Genomic DNA, 18,582 nt, shown 5'->3' on the forward strand with positions numbered 1-18,582 from the left:
CTTTCTTACTCTTACATCTCCATTCTCTTTTGATAATGAACCCCATTTGTTCTCCATAATGATTGTAAAAATTATAAGCTTCTTCCTCAGAATTAAACAACATACCGTCCAATGGCTTAATCTCAACATCCACACTCACTAGATCTTCCATATTCTCCAACCCTTGAGTTTGCAAAATAAAAGATTGGATAGAAATCTATACACAACTAATAAAAGCATTCCACCAGCATTTAAATGTACCTATCAAGACCATTGAATTGGTACCCATGAGACTGTATCAAGACCATTGAATTGGTACCCATAAAAACTCTAAAAAACTTAACAAGTATGAGAAAATTATTCGAATTGCTCATTTTAAAACATGCATAGATATGCCGAAAACAATAAAATCAACCAAAGGCTTGTGTTTAATCATGGAAAATTAGTGATCTCAGTCAAGCTTAATAAAAAAATTTATACATTTTGTAGTCTAAAAGATCCCAAGTGATCTCAGTACCAACAGAATCCAGGGGTAATCCCATACATGAGACTGTTGACTACTTGCACCTTTTTTTGGCTGATAAAATAGCTACAATATTGGCTTCTCTAAAATGACATGCGATTTTCCAAACAATATAGTCAAGATATGAACTAAAAAAGGGCCACCGCTTTGCAAGAAGATGATGGCAATGATCATGTTGACCACAATGGACCACTGCTTTGCAAGAAAATCATGGCAATGATCTCGATACTTCTTTGTATATTACACATGTACACATTGCAGCATAACTGTACGTAATGTAACCCAATCCAACTTAGATGGGATAAATTTGGTCAAGACTATTAGGACGAAAAGGATTGGTTTACAGTATTACTTGAATTTAATATACATGACATAAAATAAATATAAATAGAGAAAAGTATGCCCCCTCCCCTGTAGTTTGCCGAAATTACATGTGGATCCAAGGGTTTGAACGATTTACGCGCCCCTCCCATATAGTTTGAAAGATTCTTACAATTAGGTCCAACCAGTTAGTCACCATGAATTTGAAATTTTTAGTTGGTTACTTCACCACTTTAATGCTGAAAATACCCTTATAAGAAAGTGAAGTTACTAATACACCCTTCACTTAAGAGGGACAAAAGAGAAAATCCCCAAATCGCTTTGTTGTTCTTCAACCTAGGAATGGATTGGACATTCGACTGCAACCTCCGCTAGGTCAGAGGGGAAGAACAATTTCAGTGAAGAAGCTTACAGAAATGGAAACAAATCCAGCGAAGAAGCTTACAGAAATGGAATTTTAATTTGACGATAACAATAAGGGATCAAGAAATTAGATTACCAAGTGTGAAAGGTCCAATTCTAAGGTCAGGACGGAGATCAAGAGTGATAGCTCCCATGGCCATATTGTTACACCCGTGCCCTAATCCTGTCAAATTTGAACTGTTGTGACAGGCCTTGGATAGGAGATCGAAAGTACAACCGGATTTTGGCTTGCTGCTGCGCATTGCCAAATGGGTAAAGATGACCCCACGTGTTTATGCATTTCATGCCTATCTAACTGGAGGGGATTCATAACTTCTGATCCCAGACGGTAAGTGACCTAACACCCCACACTTGAATTCCGACATGCATCATAATTGTCGAGAAGCCTTAGGCATGACCATAGTTATCAATTCGGCCGAATAATTCGCGAATTATTCGGCCGAACCGAATTTTTCCGAATTTTATCAAAAATTCGGACCGAATCCGAATTAAAAATAAAATTCTTTAAAATTCGCGACTTTTTCCAAAATGAATATAAATCGCGAATAATTCGGACCGAATCCGAATTAAACCGAATTATTCGGTCCATTTAAACATTATTTTAAAAAAAAAACCAAAAATAAAAAATAAAAAAATAAAAAAACAATTTTTTTTAAAAAAAAAACCCCAATAAGATTTTTTGACCGCTTTTTTGACCGAATCCTTAAATTAATCGTCCGAATTATACCGAATAATTCTCCGTCCGAATAATTCCCGAATCCGAATTTGCTAACTATGGGCATGACCGAGGGCAACCACCCGTGCGAGACCAACCCTGGGACAGCAAGTTGTCAAGATAGAAGGCTGTCTTGACCACCGGAAACAAGCCACCGGAAGCAGCATGGTCATGAATCTGGTGCCTATTTCCAGTGGGTACATTGGCTGCTGTCGAGGTTCCGATGCCCGTGGGTCCCGCCACTCGCATTGTGAAGGGTTTCGGATGATCCCAAATCATCCCCCACACCTTCCTCTTGATGTGAACACCTTATGGACCTAACTGTGTGGATCCTCGTGCCCCGAAACTCATTTTAACCTAATTAGTTCAAAAGAGGCCCAAACCAAACAGGCCCTTAGGGCCAACTTAAGTTATAAGTTGGGAAATGAGGAAATGTTTCCTCATTTCCCTTGTGCCCAACGTAGGAGAGGAGAGAAAGAAGAGACGAAGGAAGAAGAAGAGGAAGGAGAAGGGGATTGAAGACCTACCTTGGTGTCGGCTGCCGCCTTGTAGCCGAAATCGTCGTCGGAGGTAAGTACAACCTCCCATGCCTCTCTCTCTCTTCATTTCGACCTAGAAAAGCTAGGTATGGGTAGAATCTTGATATACAAACTATTTCAAGGTTGTGGGTTGGGTGTTTTACCCTCCCAGTGTTGTCGCTGAGCTCGAACCAAGCCCGGTGAGCTCCGACAACATGTAATGCCAAAAGACCAACTAGGGTTTCGATCGTTCGATCGATGTATCTCCCAAACGGCTCAGTGGAGATGGGATTTTCTTGGCTTAGAATGATGCCAAAAACATCCCCTACAAACTCCATGAAACAAATCCTGACGATCGAGCCCAAACCGGAAATCCCCAATTCGAGTTGGACCTTCCTGTGTCCACCGAAAATATGGCACAGGAAGCACTGTAGCTGTTTCCGGTGGGTTGTTTCCGGTGGACAAATGAGCCTAATGTGCTCTTTGTCACCTCCACCAGAAACAAGACTGATATTTTCGGTGGAAATGTCTTATTTCCGATGGGTGACCTGTATGGGTCCCTCCTGATGTTTCCGACATGTACTGATATACGATTCCCTTGTGTCTAGGACAGTGATGCGCACGTGCCCCAAAGCCAAAATTGAATTGATCGATCGGTGGCCATACTTGAACCCAAACACAATCGATCGTAAAACAAGTGAGGGATGGATTGTGTTTATTTTTAAAATTTTTATTATTTATTAAATTGCTCACATGCTTAGAATTATCTGTTTAATTAAAATTGTCATTTTACGATCATGATATGAATTGTATGGAATGTATGACGGGATTCGGTGTGACCGAGGTGATACCGGTACCATGATCATCGTATGTATGTTGGATGTGTACGTGTGTGAGACAGAATCCAGCATGGCCGAGGTGGTATCCGTTCCGTGATTGCCATATGTATGTTGCATTCATGCATTGATTATGTGCATTAGAGTTAGTTGTAGTCGCGGGTTACACTTTGTGGCCAAGGTCTTGCTGGTATCGTGTACCCTGGGACTACATTTGGAAATGGATACGCTTCATGGCCGAGGTCTTGCCAGTGTTGCGTAGTCCATACTCAATTACTATTTGTATGCTAGATTAGGTAAACGGTCTCGGGTTTCACTTTATGGCCAAGATCTCGCTGATATCGTGTACTCGGGACTGTATTTGGAAATAGATTACACTTTGTGGCCGAGGTCTCTCCGGTATAGTGTAATCCATGCTAACTGTACCATTATGAAGGTATGTAGTATATATGTGGTTAGGTATCACTCCCTATGCTACACACCCTTGCCAATAGCGGTTGAGGTGTTGGATAACCCATTGTGGTATGTTTGATGAGACTTTCTGAAGTGCCACTCCAGCGGTACGATGTGATTATTACCAGAGGTGGGAACCTATCCGGCTTGGCCGATGTGTTACCGATGCCGTGGCTGTCAGGAGGGGGTTCTCAGGGGTTTACTGGGTGACCCATGGACGCATACGGGGACCGACAAGCTTCTAATGCTAGGGTTTGTATCGCTGCGTAGTCGATGTCATGTTCGAGACGAGGGATACAGCCTGATGCGCCGTAGTATCATTTACCAGACTTAGTTTGTATTGTTAGATGAATAATAAATAAATGAACTGCATCACGAGCATCATGGACTATGTGTTTAATTTTCGCAATCATGCATTATAAATTACTACGGCTAGTGACTTGCTTGGATGTGTTTGACCCCACCCCTCACTGAGCGAGTTGGAAAGCTCACCCCACGTATACACCCCTTTTTAGATGATGATGTAGGCACCATGGTGTCGATGGTGGGTGATCTAGTATCTTTTGGGTCGGGGTACGGTGTGAGCAACTAGTGGATGCCAGAAGCAGAGGAGCACGACCAGGACTGTGCTTGCGACCACTGTGCTTACGCCGCACTGTGAGATTGTATGTCATCTTTTGATACTTTTGGATATAGTTATGAATTTTATATTTTTTAGATTATAGCATATGTTATGGATGAATGTAATAGAATAACTCGGTTATTGCTATTATATTACCATTAGATGTTTTTCCCATTTTATTTTTAAATTCCGCTACTATACTCTGATTCTGCTGCTTATATTGGTTTGTGTTGTGAGATTGTGAATATGTTAAGGTACTGTTATCAGAGATCCTAGTAGGTGGTAAGACAGGTACGTGTCTTACTCACACCGCCGGTATTCCTAATGGTAAATTGGGTCTACAATAAGGTGGGGTGTGACACATACCCTCGCACCCTCTTCTAGGTCTTTGCATCATCTCTTCTTCACGCTTGCTATTTCTTCACCTTCTTTCCTTCGTTTCTTTCGATTGGAGAATCAAGTGTGTTGTTTATATATGTGTGCGATGTACTTGATCACAATGATTGTATCCGAATCTAGAGATCGAATTGTTTTCCAACCAGACTTTATTCCCCTTTTCCTTTTTCACTTTGAGTTTGGTGAGTTTAACACGGCCGAATTGGATTTCGAACGACAATGGCCGATGGTGACTCGCTAGCCTAAAATCGGATTCCCTTACAAGGTATCTCCTCTTTCCCATTTTTCACAAGAGCCATTAAAGTTGGATATCGTTATTAGTTTTTCAGATAATGGTTTCCATATTCACTTTGATCCTTGGTCCCAGGTAGGATTTCCACTGTTAACTGCTACTTCCAGGAGCTGAAACCCTTGAAAGGAATTCCATTTAGTGTAAAGAATGTGAAGATAGTTAATGGAATATGGGTGTTAAGGTTTGATGCTTCTATCAGAGGAATTACCTGTTTGTACTTCTATAGAGCACTAACTCTGGAGGTGAAGAAAAACATAATTGTTCATTGAATTATTTTCAAAGGTCTCGCCTCCACCTTCTCCAACGGTTATGTTTTAGGGATTTAATTTGAGTGGTTTGGGTATATGAGTATAAAAGGGTATAATGGTCCTCTCATATTATGACTATCTCTACTAAAGGGGTTACGGTCTTTTATTGTATAAAAGTAACAGCATACTCACACCATCAATGTTAGGGGAGGGACGCATAAATCGTTCAAACCCTTGGACCCACATGTAATTTTGAAAAACTACAAGGGAGGCGGGCGTAATTTTCCCATATAAATATTATAGTATTCTAGTCAGTAGTCACCATGCCCACTACTTCAGTAAACTCTGGTCCAACTAACAATCCAATAACATAAATGCACTAAGTAAGTGTCAACTTTATCTTTAACACTAAAGATCTCAGTACTTAAGGTCTCCCATGGAGAAACACAACCACAAGATCTCAGAACATATTGGACATGCTCTTTTCTAATGAAATAAAAAAAAATAATAATAATAGTACAACAACCAAATATATACAAGGTATTGCAGCTAGCCAAAACTATATGGGAAAATAAAACAAGCAACAAAACCATAAATCGAAAATAACTACATAAACTTATTAGCATAAAGAAGATTTTGCATGAAGCTGATTTGCAATTTTGCTTGAAGTTAATTGTATAACTTATTATCATTTGCTAAAAGATCAACTGAATGGAAAAAATTCCAATCACCACAATTCTATGTAAGTCAAGGTTAGTATAAATATTCAAATCAACAACAAAGTAGAGACTCTCATGGTGTCTTTCATACCTGACTCTTCAAGGGGGTTTTACCTTTGTGAAGCAAAACCAGAAACCATGCCTCTGTCCTTAGGGTCTTGGTAGTATGGGAGAGAAGAGAATGGAAGAAAAGAGATCAAAAGAGGAGAAGAGATATGTAGTTGGGGATTTTGTTAGGGTCACCTTCAATCACCAACGTCAACAAAACCATGCCTCTATAGAAGGAGCAGCTCTTGGGGTGGGCAGAGAAGAGATCGGCAGTTGGGGATTTTTGTAGGGTCGCCTTCGATCACCGGCGTTGGCAAAATAGTCTCTGCAACTCCTTTAGTGGGCTTCTTCCCTCTTGTTCATTAGGTCACGACCTTACCTGGAGAGAAATGTCGGTGAAAGGAGAGCAACAAACGAGGTGGGAAGAGAGGGAATAGCAGAGAAAATAGAGGATTGAAACTCGTAAGGGTAAGGAGAGGCGCTCGAGTATGGGTTTCTGATAAAGTGGGTGGTTTTTTTTCTGGGCAAAGATTGAGAGTCGTTGGATTCATCATGTATGTGTGTCGTCTTCCCAGGTAGACCTAGGCAAGACCTGAGCGATCGAGGATACGAAGAGGAGCCAGATCCGAGATTTCCCTCCTCACGTATAAGGTTTTTTTAATTTTTTATATTTTAAAGTCATCAAAGATTATATTAAAATACAGAGGATGTACAAATTTTTAACGTCCAAGATATCCAAACAGGTAAATTAAATAAAAAGAAGGGAAACTTACATCGCCCTCCCCTGTACTTTGGTCCAATTACAACTTCAACCCTGGATTTTTATTTATTACATTTTCCCCTGAAATATGAAGATGTTAGTTGTTGTTTTATGGTTGCCTTATTGGCAACCTCGGCTACATGATAGTGATTAAGTGAACAAGTGTGATAAGGTGGCAACGATGATTGTTGGGTTTGGGACTACATTAATACAGTTGCTCCATATGAGCCCATAGTGGTTCTATACACTTTGCTTTGGGATAGGACCAACCCAACCATTGTGAGAGTGGTTAGGAGTTAGGATTGGGTGGACTACTATAAGTAGTCAATCTTAGGTCCCTGCAGTCAGATTACGTGAATCATAGTTACTCACAGCCCTGCATCACATGACTCAGCAGGGTTTTAATGATTTAAATCCAATGGCTCCCATTAATGACCCTTTAAAATAATTAATGGCCCAAATTAAAGGCACCTCTTTATCCCAGATCTATGGCCATGATGATGCTATATTCCCTGCGCCGCTAGTGTATGCTACGCCATATGAGCGAAGATTCATTTTTAAGCTCTCTGGTTGCTCCAAATTGAAATTGTCATAACTTTTGATTTTCAAGGCCATTTTGGTCCATCCAAGTTCCTATTTCTTCATAGTTTCGTCCTCTACACATTAGAAGCAAAAAATAGGTTTTTAAGAAGTGCAAGGTCACGTATTTTTAGGTGAAGCTCCCCCCTCCATTAATGGCTTTAGTATGAGCTTTAATGCTTCATGATTGTGGTATTTACTCCATTAAAGGGTCATATAAGAGATTGTTGTACTCCACTAATGGTGAGTTGATTCCAAACCAAGAGAGGAAGAAAGGGGAAGAGAGTAGAGCAAGTGAGGGGTTCTTGATGCTTTAAAGAGCAAGAAGATAAGGGGAAGAGAGGAAAGCCAGTGAGAGCGTGTTAGTGCAAGTTCTCAGTTCATCCCAAAAAACTAGTCGTGAGATTCCCTAACTCATAACCTTAGATTTACATTACATGTATGTATGTAGTAATGTATGTATGCTAGGAATAGTTGTGGATGAATCGTATGTATTCTAGCTAGTTGTGGATGTACATGCTAGGCAAGGCTTGACTGTAGGACTTCATCATAAGCCTAAGTTAACTATATTTTTGCATTAGGTGTTTAGTGGGTGCTAAGCAGTGGGAGTGGGTGCTTCCTTACAATGGCTGTTGCATAATGTACCGGCACTGCGTGTACCATCTCAGCTACGACTTGAGAAAATTTGGTGTGAGGTGCTTCCAACTGTAGGTGCAGTCAAAAGTAGTGTATTGAGTAGGTACGAGACCTTTACAGACACTACTTCGAGGACGTACGCATATTGTCGAACGTTGTTAAAACTCAGTATTGTGGATGTGCCCGTTGTTTGCATTGTGTACATTAAAATGCATGGAATGCAAAATGGGTGTGCACACTTGAAAGTATCTATGAGAGGTTGAGTGTGCAAATGACTGTGTGGGAATAGGGATAGGTACATCAGGGTTTTTCAAGTCAAACTTCTAGATAGGTTTTTGGGGATCAAAATTGGACTCACTGATTCACCCCCACTCAGTAACTATCGAGTTACAACAAGAAAAAGTAGAGGGGAAAAAACAAAAGAGCATGTTAACCTATTTGAGTTTACATTTGTGTATGTCAACTGTTTGATACTATAATAATAAAAAAATAAAAATAAAAAATAAAAAAAGGGAATGGGCTGCATTCTCTAATATATTCTCGAATCCAAGAACAAAAATGCATACCAATGGGCATTTTAATCATTAAACAATAAAAACCCCATTGAGTCTGATTGAGATCGAGAAACCATAGCGGCAAATTGTTTTAGTTGGCTTGGACTTCGGCTACTCCTCCAGCTTTGTCAACCCAACCAATTACCTATTCCCTACCACCACTGGATCGGGCTCCTCTCTAGCGACTGCACCCTCCAGTGCCCCTCCAATGACCATCCAAAGGTTGAGGGGTTTGGTCACACATCCCAACACTTGTCAACACCTGGGGATGTATGTCCAAGCCTTCCCAACCCTTGGATGGATTGTTGGAGGGTTGTTGGTGTTGGAAAGGATCCCAATCCGCCAAGACTAGATCTCTCTCTCTCTCTCTCTGCCATCCAACAAATGGCCACACGTTCAACTTTGCTAGTGTATATATGTATAGGGAAAAATAATCTTTTCGAAGAGGGTGGTGTACACTAGTGCTCCCATGTGTCTATATCTCTTCCTTCTTTGTAAAAAACATTTCTACTCCTTACTTGGGGGCAATAGTTTAGTCGGGCATTTACATGCTAAGATGTAAGGTGTAGGCCCACCATCCAGTGGGTTTGTAATTAGTTCCCAATTTTAGAAGTTTTGCTTGCCTGACCTAAGTTCCTAAAACGCAAAATAAGGGTTGAGTAGGCATCGTGCAGGAAAGTGACAAAACTGAAAATAGAAAGAGGGATAGATACTCCACCCGCATGCAACAAGCTAATAGACAGCACCTATAAAGGCACAAGATAGGGCATCATACTGGAGGGGCAGAAGATCATTTCAAAAGGGATAAATGTATTACGATCCCATATCAACCATATGGGCGTTGGATCCCTTCACCTTGTAAGCCGATTTATGGCACTGAGTTTTCAAAACCCGTGTCAAAATGAGTGAGATAGCGGTTGGCAGATTGCAGTACATGGGGCACTGTGGCCTGCATCTTCCCTAACATAAAACAACCTTTTCTCACTACTACCAGTGGGCCCATTGCAGAAGGAACACCACCTGCCATCAACATAGTTGTCTCACAATTGGGCCCTTGATGTGAAGCGGGCCACCAAAAGAAATTGAACGACTAATACCTTGTCAGAGAGTAAAAATGGTTAGCTTAAGGTGTTTATGGCAACTTCTTAAGGATCAAGGGGCTACAACCGGGCAGCATAAGGTAAAGGCACATCAGAAATGCTTGAGGCTTGATAGGAATCCTAATCCTGTCGTGTGGCCCCTGCAACAGCACAGGGGGCCCAATGAGACCATGTGCAGGGGTATCAACCTGAATGGTATTTTTCATTCACAGGGGGTGGGGTGGTAATTTTGTGCTCCTATATCCGACATAGGCGTAGGGGCATACAAACAGGCAGCTTTCTTTTTCCCAGAACTTAATACCAGACTATTAACTGTAAGAACCACAATATATTCTTCCACACTTCAAAAGGACAGGAGCCATCTGAAGGACAGATTCAATGGTTACAATAATGGTTCAGTAAGATATTTTCATCCAATGAAATCCCGGAGCATGTTTCTAAATCCACAGAGGCACTTCCGCAAATTAATCTTTTCGCTAAGACCAGCTAATTTACCTTGTGAAGATTATTTTTCTTCTTCAGCAAGCTTAAGCATCAAATCATTTCAATCTACACTACACAATGCTGACATCTTGAACCCAGGCCTTTGAACTTTTATTCACTTGCACCATTTTGTTGCAGCTGAAAATCAGAAACACTGAAGAACAGTTTTCAAACTTAAGCACAAGATCACATCTTTGTTATTGTTTGTGGGGCTGAACATAGTTCATACCAAGTATGATGATCAGAAAGTATCAAGTATGATGTTCCATCCATAGGGTTGAACAAGTCAATTTTCACTGCTGATGCATTTAAAAACACAGCATATTACAGGGCAGGGCATCTCTATGGTCATAGTTTTATTGTGAAGAAAGAGCCTACATGCATTAAACCACAACTTTGGAACTCGCCTTTGATGAATGACACCAGAAATACAGTCAGAACACAACCATGTGTGCATACCATACTACAATTCACATGTTTGAAAGCATCCCTATTTGAACTCGGTGAATAACTATGTAGACTGCAACATTAGGTGCAAAAGAAATTGGGATCATCAATCCCATATGTACCATTTAACTAAGCGTCCACTAAACCCTAAAACACACAACACATTCTGATATGACACATGAAGGAACTCGTAATAGACATACCTGTCTGGTACAGTTGATGCTCTTTTGATTACCTTTCTTGGTTAATATAGCACAAAATCTGAGCAAGATATCATCCCATAGTCAGGTTGACTAAACAAGTCTCAAACTGAACACTCCAAATGAAATTCTAGTATTTACAATGGAAACGCAGAACCCAATTAAACACCATGAACACAAGCTACTGGGTTGAAACAAATTCACATGTAAAAGTAGTATTCATATGTAAGTAACACACCAATAAATCAACAAAATCCCTTCAGAGCCAACATTTTTGAGCTGTTCCACAATAGTTTATGCTAATTTATTGCCTTCAAACTGCTCCACAACCATATCAATGCTTGTCTAGATATAAGCCTTGGTGCTCAAATAAAACCAAGCAGTCCCCTTGAATTTGTCAATGTGGATGAAAATGATAAAATACAGATTGATTCGTTGGAGGACATGTCAATTCCATTTTCACTTCACTTACAAGACAAAACCATCTCATTTTCTTGCTCATGCATCCCCATTAATCAATCAGCATAGAATTGCTTGAGTCCATTCCTCAAAATGAAATTGAACCCACAATCCACTTCAAAGTTCAAACGGACGATGCAAGCTAAGAATGCAGATATGGAGAAGATGTCACAGAAGTGATTATAAGAGTAACAGTAGCAGTAGCAGCAGCAGCAGCCATGATACAGGATTGGTGGCAATATAGGGAATCAAAAGCAAAGAATGAAAAATTTTACTATGTTTTATCAGAAAGGATATTTACTTCTTACCTCAATCTAGGACTTGCATTGACAGTACAGATTGATAAACAGAAAGATACCTGAATTTACAGAAACTCGATGCAGCACCCATATCTATCTATATATAACAACAATATGATCACAAATGAGTAACATAGCCTTCACCAGATTTATCATCTCAACCAACCTCAACCCACCTCGACCCCACACCCCAAGTCTCTCTTTCATCTTCTATATGTAATGACTCAATGCATCAATAATAATCCTCTCCTCATGGTCAAAATTCTCCTTTCCTCCCATTGCAGGACAGAAGGAGAGGGCCCAACTAGCCTGTACTATACTGCAAGCAAGCACACATTATTGAAGCTTAAGAACTATCAAACCAAGACTCCCAGAGACAGTCTCGCAGGGTAAGAGAAGCCCAGAACAGGTTGACTGAGCTAATATGAATTCTTGAATCATCTTACAATACTGGACTTCGAAGATCTCCCTGATCAAGCTTATACTGGAGCTTCCCGGATTGACTCTGTAAACAACAAGAATGATTTTTTTTTTTCAGTACCATATGAAAAACAAACAGATAAATCACTACCCAGAGAACATAGATGATCATATCAGAAGAATCAATAAGAATCAAGCCCCCCCACCCCACCCCCAAAAAAAAAAAAAAAAAAAATAAATAAATAAATAAAAATAAAATAAAATCCAAAAAGGCAGATATCATAAACAGGAAAAGAATTATAAAAAGATTTGCAGTATCCATTCCTCAAATTTGAGATGCAAAATCACAATGGAAGTAACCCATTATACAAATTCATCAATCAAATTTGGAATTTTAAACGGAAATTGTAAAGATCAGCCAAGAAAAAGAAGGTATTGAAAGTGGAGAAGAAGAATTAAACCTTAAAAACCGTTGCAGCAATGTGTCGGCTCTCTGAAAGGAGAAGATCAGAGTCAACAGCCTTGCAATCAGGTGGAGTCTCAAACAAAGAGAGCGAGAATTGCTTGTAAATGACACCCACATCAAAATAAATAAGTCCAGAGCTTGGGATGTCGACACGAATACCCTTTACAGGGAACCAAAGAAAAAGCTCTTGAGCCGATATACCAGACAAAGCTCCGATCTGGCCATAGCTAAGAAAGCCAGACACGTTGCGATCGTAATGCACCTCGTTCTCGAACTTAGCATTGCAGGACTGTTGAAGGTGAACTTCGAACCTGCCGTTTCCATCCAAGCTGAATTGTGTTACCCCTTTTGGGAGCAAACCTATTGGGAGCCCGTGTGACCTCAGGACTTCGTATATTGAAGAGGCTGGTGATTCTTCTGAAGAAGTAGAGATTGAAACGAAAAGGGCTAAGAAGAAGATCATAATGGAATAAGATGAAGGAGAAGGTAACCTCTTCATCTTATTCTTAGATAAAAAAAAAAAAGAATTTTGGTCTCAAGCTCCTTGCTTTCTTCCTTCTCCTTTTATTGTCTCTGTCTCTGTCTCTCTCTGTTTATGTCTCTCTCTGTTCTTGGTGGGTTGCGAGAGAAAGAGAAGAGAAAGAAGAATTGAAGCAACGTATGAAAGAATGAATGAATGAAGAAAATAACAGAAAATATGAAGGAGAAGAAGACAGAGATGCCAGCAAGAATACAGAAGGATTTAAGAGGAGAGAGAGAGAAGGGCTGATGCCTGATGGGGTTGTGGGGTGGAATTAACAATTATTGAAGGCATGCGCGGGACCCGATTATGTGTGTGAGCCGTGAGGATTGATTTGTCAAAATCTCGAAAAAAAAATTCGCGAGAAATTGATGATAGGACTCTCACGACGAGTTGCTACTTGCTACAATGCTACTTGCTAGAGGAGTGTAGAAAATCACCACGTGCTTGGGTCTTGGGTCATGGGTCTTCGGGCTTGAGCTATTGTAATCGGGTCGATCCAGATTGATATCGATATCTTGTGGTGCCAATGGGTTGGTTTGGCCCGGTTTTGGTTTAGGTTGAATCCGTTTCGGTGTGGAAATGGTGAAATCGAAATCGAACCAATAAAGAAATTCCAGTTTTGGTTTTGATGTGGTCTAGTTTTGGTTCAGCTTTGGTTTCTTGTATCAGTTTGTAATCGATTTAGTATCAGTTTGTAATCGATTTAGTTTCAGTTTTTTTTTCGACTTGGGTTTGATTTTCTATAAAAAAAATAATGTAAAAAATTGGTTTTTAATGAATTTTGGATTTTTTTCTATTTCTTACCAGTTTATTTTGATTTTGGTCTGGTTTTTGAGTTGGTTCGAATTTGGTTTTCGGTGCGTTCGATCTGTTAATGGAGTTACAATCTCCCAAACTGAAATCGGCCCAATAAGCCTTTGGTTCGATTTAGTCTGGATTCAATTGACTCAGTCTGAGGCGGTTTTACTAGTTCAATTTAGGTATTGAATTGGCTTGGTCCTGGCCGATCTCATATCGGTATAACATTGTAGACCTAGGATAAAGACATTAAAAACTAGATTTTAAGGAAAGATAGGCTGATCTAAATTGATATCGAAACCCGATACCATGCCCGATGCCATGAAGTTAAACCATGGGGTTGGGACTAGAGTACGGAAAAAGTGGTTGGGTGGTGAGTTTGTTAGTTGGGTTTAGAGTTGGGGTAAGAAGAAGAGGTTGAAATGAATGTGATTGGGTTAGGTTAATGAGGAAAAGGCGGGTGGTTTGTTAGGAGAGTGGATCCAAGGAAGAAAGAAGGGAGGCATGACTGATTGAAAGGAACTATAGAGAGAAAGAAGGGGAAAAGAAGCATATATGAGAAAGAGGTGGTGCTTGATTATGATTATGGTTTTGTCTTGTCATAATGTTTCGTATATGGTGATAGTATACCCCACCCTCCAAACATTTGCACTTCAAAATAGTGTGTATGTATATGTGTGTGTTTTTGGTTGCATTTCATTTGATTTGATTTAAATTTCTATCAAAAATATCTATAATTCTTATTTAGCATGGCACACTTAAATGGTGTCATTATACCATTAGTGTCTAAATACAATGTTTGAGATAAGTATGGATCATGAAGATAAGAATACAACATCAACAAGGTTGTAGGTAATATGTCATGTGGAAGTTTAGTTGGAGTCTAAATTTTGTAGATAATGTATGTTTGTGGAAATATGGTACTATTTATTCACTTGAATTTATTCCAAATGAATTTAATTTGTAGGTAGGTGAAGCAACAAACTTAGCAAATTAATTGGTAATCTTGATCTCCTCTTCTAGCTTGAATAGATCGATTGTGATGGCAGAGTTTTGTTCCCCATGGAATTAATTGTATGACATTTTTTCATGCATTATTTTTTACCTATGGCTAGTTTCTATAGTGCCTAACCTCAAAATGATTTTCAATACTCTTTACTACTTACAAAACTTGGATATGACTATATGAGTGTCACATGTTGATTCATGATTTGAGGTATCGGTATTGGATCGCTCAAATTGGGTAATCCGTATTGGCATCTCTAGCCATTGATCCTGATACTGATCGATTATGTATCTATGGAATGGCATGCAATAGGGGTAAAAGTATGGGGGAAAGAAAAAAAAAAATTACTTTTAGGAAAACCAGTGTCAAAACTATCTAATACAGACCAAAGTGTAGTGGTATCATATTAATTTCTAGGATAGTCAATACCCAATCCGACACCATGTAATAAATCCATATGTGTATTCAGTTTTTTAGAGTTAATAAAATGTTGGGGAGGACTTTTTCTGTCAGGTAGCATGGTCTATGCTAGAACCCCTGGGTTTATCTCTATCCTTCTCCTAAAGGGGGCAGAAATGTCATTTCATAACGAAGGAGGAGAGAGATAGACAAAGGGGAATGCTGATGTGGGCCACGCTCTCGGATAGAAAATATTTTCTCTTAAATGTTAGAAGGTCAAATGGGTTAGAGTTGTCTCGGACTAAAACTGTCCCAAACACCTATGGCCAGCCCAACCCTCTTAAATTCATGTCATGTGAGGTTAGCTGATCATGTTAGAAATAGATGTGAAAAATAAAAACTTAAAATGAATTGAATCAAAATATTGAACAAACAATCACACAATGCAAGGATTTAAGTGGTTTAATAAGATTGGATACTTCGACAATGAGATGAGATTTGTGTTACTATCAATGGATAATAGGATCACAATCACTTATTCTCATGCTTCTCTTAGATTATAGAGAATGAACTTGCTACAATATTATAACAACATTTCATAAGTACAGTTTACCGAAACACATACTTGTATAACCCTAAAAAATATTTCCTCGAGGGTTGTTGCCCTAAACCCTCAAATGGACCCCCACTTACCCAAGGCTCTAATAATGAAAATAACACATAAAGAGGGCCAATTCCCCTGAGCCTCTTAACGATCTTTGAAATCAACTCACAAATTCATGTGACAAAATACAAGATATCGTACTGCAACAATTGCCACCCTTGGCTGATCGAGAGAATGTTTACATTTATTCTAGCCACAACCTTCACCCACTGCTGGTGTAATTTCCCTTTACAAGTAAATGGACGTTTCAATTTCGCTAGCATCCTAGGGATGTTTCTTTATATTATTCGTGATATTCACCTACAAAATCATTTTCTTTAGTTATGTAAATCAATATTACAAATTAGGTTAAGAATGATTTCCTTCTTAGCAATCAGTAGTTAGCATCGAGATTGGAGAGGGAGCTTTCCTTTGATTTTAATTACCTTAGTCACCTACTATTTCTGACCAAACTTATACACTATCATTGAGTTACACCATTTTTTCATAATCAACCATCTACAATGAATTAAAGTTCAATCAAAACATCAACTGTGTAGTGCAGTTGGTGAAGTTGTAGTAAGCGAAGCCCATGCTCATCGATCAGGAAATCTTGAGTTCGAGCATCTTGACCATTTCGTCCTCTTCTCCCTTCTATACCTATTGTACATATAAATACATCTCCTATTAAGATCCGCCATCTAGGGTATGCTAACCGAAGAGACCATCCATCTTTTCCATATAATCTCACTTGTAACATCATCCCATGTGTAAAGGGATTCTCCAGAGGGCTCACAAGGGAAAATTTTCATTATCAGGCAGTTAGGATATTATTCTCCAAGCAATAGAAAAGAACCTTCTGGAATATAAATTACATACTACCGGTCTCTCACTAAGACAATTAAAAAAAACAAACTCAAAACAAGGATTGGATAATTCTAACCCTTCTTCTCTCTTTTGATTTCAGAACTCACAGTTATTGTTATACATTGATTTAGGTATCGAAGAGTCTTCCCAAAGCACAGCTATGTTCCTCTTTTCTATTTACTTTTATCTTTCTTCTTTCGGGTCATCGACCCAAGACCCGAGAAAGACTGGACGTAAATATCCCGCAACAGTATCAATTCAAAATTAATTTAAAAAAAAAAAGGTCCAATCAAGAAAGAAGAAACTCACCTGGCCGTCTCAATTGTTCCAATATATCCTATCCTGTTGAGTACGTAGGGTATATCCTTCAATTGTCAACTCACAGATTACAGATCCAACTAAGATCGAACAATCTTCTATGGATCATGCTAACTTTTGACCTCAGAGATATCTCCTAGGTTTTCCATATGATATTGTCATTTTGGTATATATCATAAAGCAATTTGAATTATTTTTCATTTTTCTAATAGATGCCTACTCAGTTGCTGAAAGCCCGAAACCTGTGTATATACAGGTTCCAGCTTGCCTTGAAGCCACACAGACACACAGTTGAAACATTTATTAATAAATATAAGTGCACCTAAGCAAAATCCTTTAGCTAGATAATGGAATAATTGAGATGCCCGGAAATGGAATAATTGAACATGCAAGGATTGGTGGATTGGTCTATCAGAGAACCACTGTTCCAACATAGCAACAATCCTTTTCTTAGATTTTTTTTTATTTTTATTTTTTTTTGTAATGGGTGAGTTATTTTTTTATGGGGGTAAAGAATCATGTACGCTTGTGTGGCAACTGTGCCAATGCGTAGACCAATGGGAGACCGCATAGAGGCATCGGGGCGGAGGGTAGCACCGTTTTTTCACACCCAACTGTGATTGGGAGTAGAGACACGGAAGTGGACAAGGTTCTTTTGTCCATTTCATTTTATTTTAGGGATTTTTTTTTTTTTTTGGTAGAATTTTATTTTAGGAAAAATAGAGGATTCCTTAAAGGTAACATGACCTTTATACCCGTATGGGGACCAATTATGAGAGTACTAGTAAAAAACATCAACAGGGGTACACTGCCTTTTTACCCCTGTTGGTGATCATTTCAACTTCCTCCAACCCCCATCCTCCCCACTGTGTTTCAGCATAGGGGGTACACTGCCTTTTTACACTTTTTTTCCATTTATTATTGAGTAGTGGTCCATAAATGGAAGTACTAAATTGTATGCAACCTAGGCAGGGCTTAATCATAACTATTGATCATTAGGCTGAGCAGAGATCATATGATCTTATGATCTTAATATTAGTTTAATTTATACATACGTTTTCTAAGGTTACGAATAATAAAAATAATGGACCTGAGCTGTTTTTGAATCTTTTGACTTCAATATCTATGAGTGGGTGTTCTATATGACTAATAGAATTAGTGTTGCAGTAATGAATGGTCTTGTTTTCTAGTCTTTGAATTTAGGGATTTGAGAGCGATAGGTATATATTTGTCTCCATAAAGCTGGAACCAAGGCTAACCCAATTAAAACCTGACGACAACCCGGTTCAAATTCTTTTAACATCCCTCCCCTAAAATAAGTGTTTAGAGGGGCATCTAGGAAAGCATAAAGACATGTCTCATGGGAATGTGAGCGCTTTATTTACATTTTCGTGATGACACATATTCTTTGGCTTTCATAAATTCAGTTAGAGCACTTATTAAGGTGTTTATAGGGGCATGCATGTACAAGTGCATAATTTCATGGTGATATATTCTTTGCCTACTTTGTTTTTTCGGTTACATAAAAAAAC

The 18,582-nt window shown here is 39.0% G+C and overlaps 1 protein-coding gene across 1 annotated transcript; it reads right to left on the reverse strand.

Annotated features, from left to right (window-relative positions):
• Positions 1-11,552: 11,552 nt before the first annotated feature.
• Positions 11,553-13,248, reverse strand: LOC122074116. Its single transcript, XM_042638964.1, has 2 exons — positions 12,492-13,248; positions 11,553-12,115 (listed from the first exon to the last, which is right to left on the reverse strand). The coding sequence occupies exons 1-2, from the start codon at positions 12,993-12,995 to the stop codon at positions 12,053-12,055; spliced, it is 567 nt and encodes a 188-aa protein (XP_042494898.1). The 5' UTR covers positions 12,996-13,248; the 3' UTR covers positions 11,553-12,052.
• Positions 13,249-18,582: the final 5,334 nt, after the last annotated feature.

This window comes from Macadamia integrifolia, chromosome 1, assembly GCF_013358625.1.
Source record: "Macadamia integrifolia cultivar HAES 741 chromosome 1, SCU_Mint_v3, whole genome shotgun sequence".
Classification (NCBI taxonomy): Eukaryota; Viridiplantae; Streptophyta; class Magnoliopsida; order Proteales; family Proteaceae; genus Macadamia; species Macadamia integrifolia.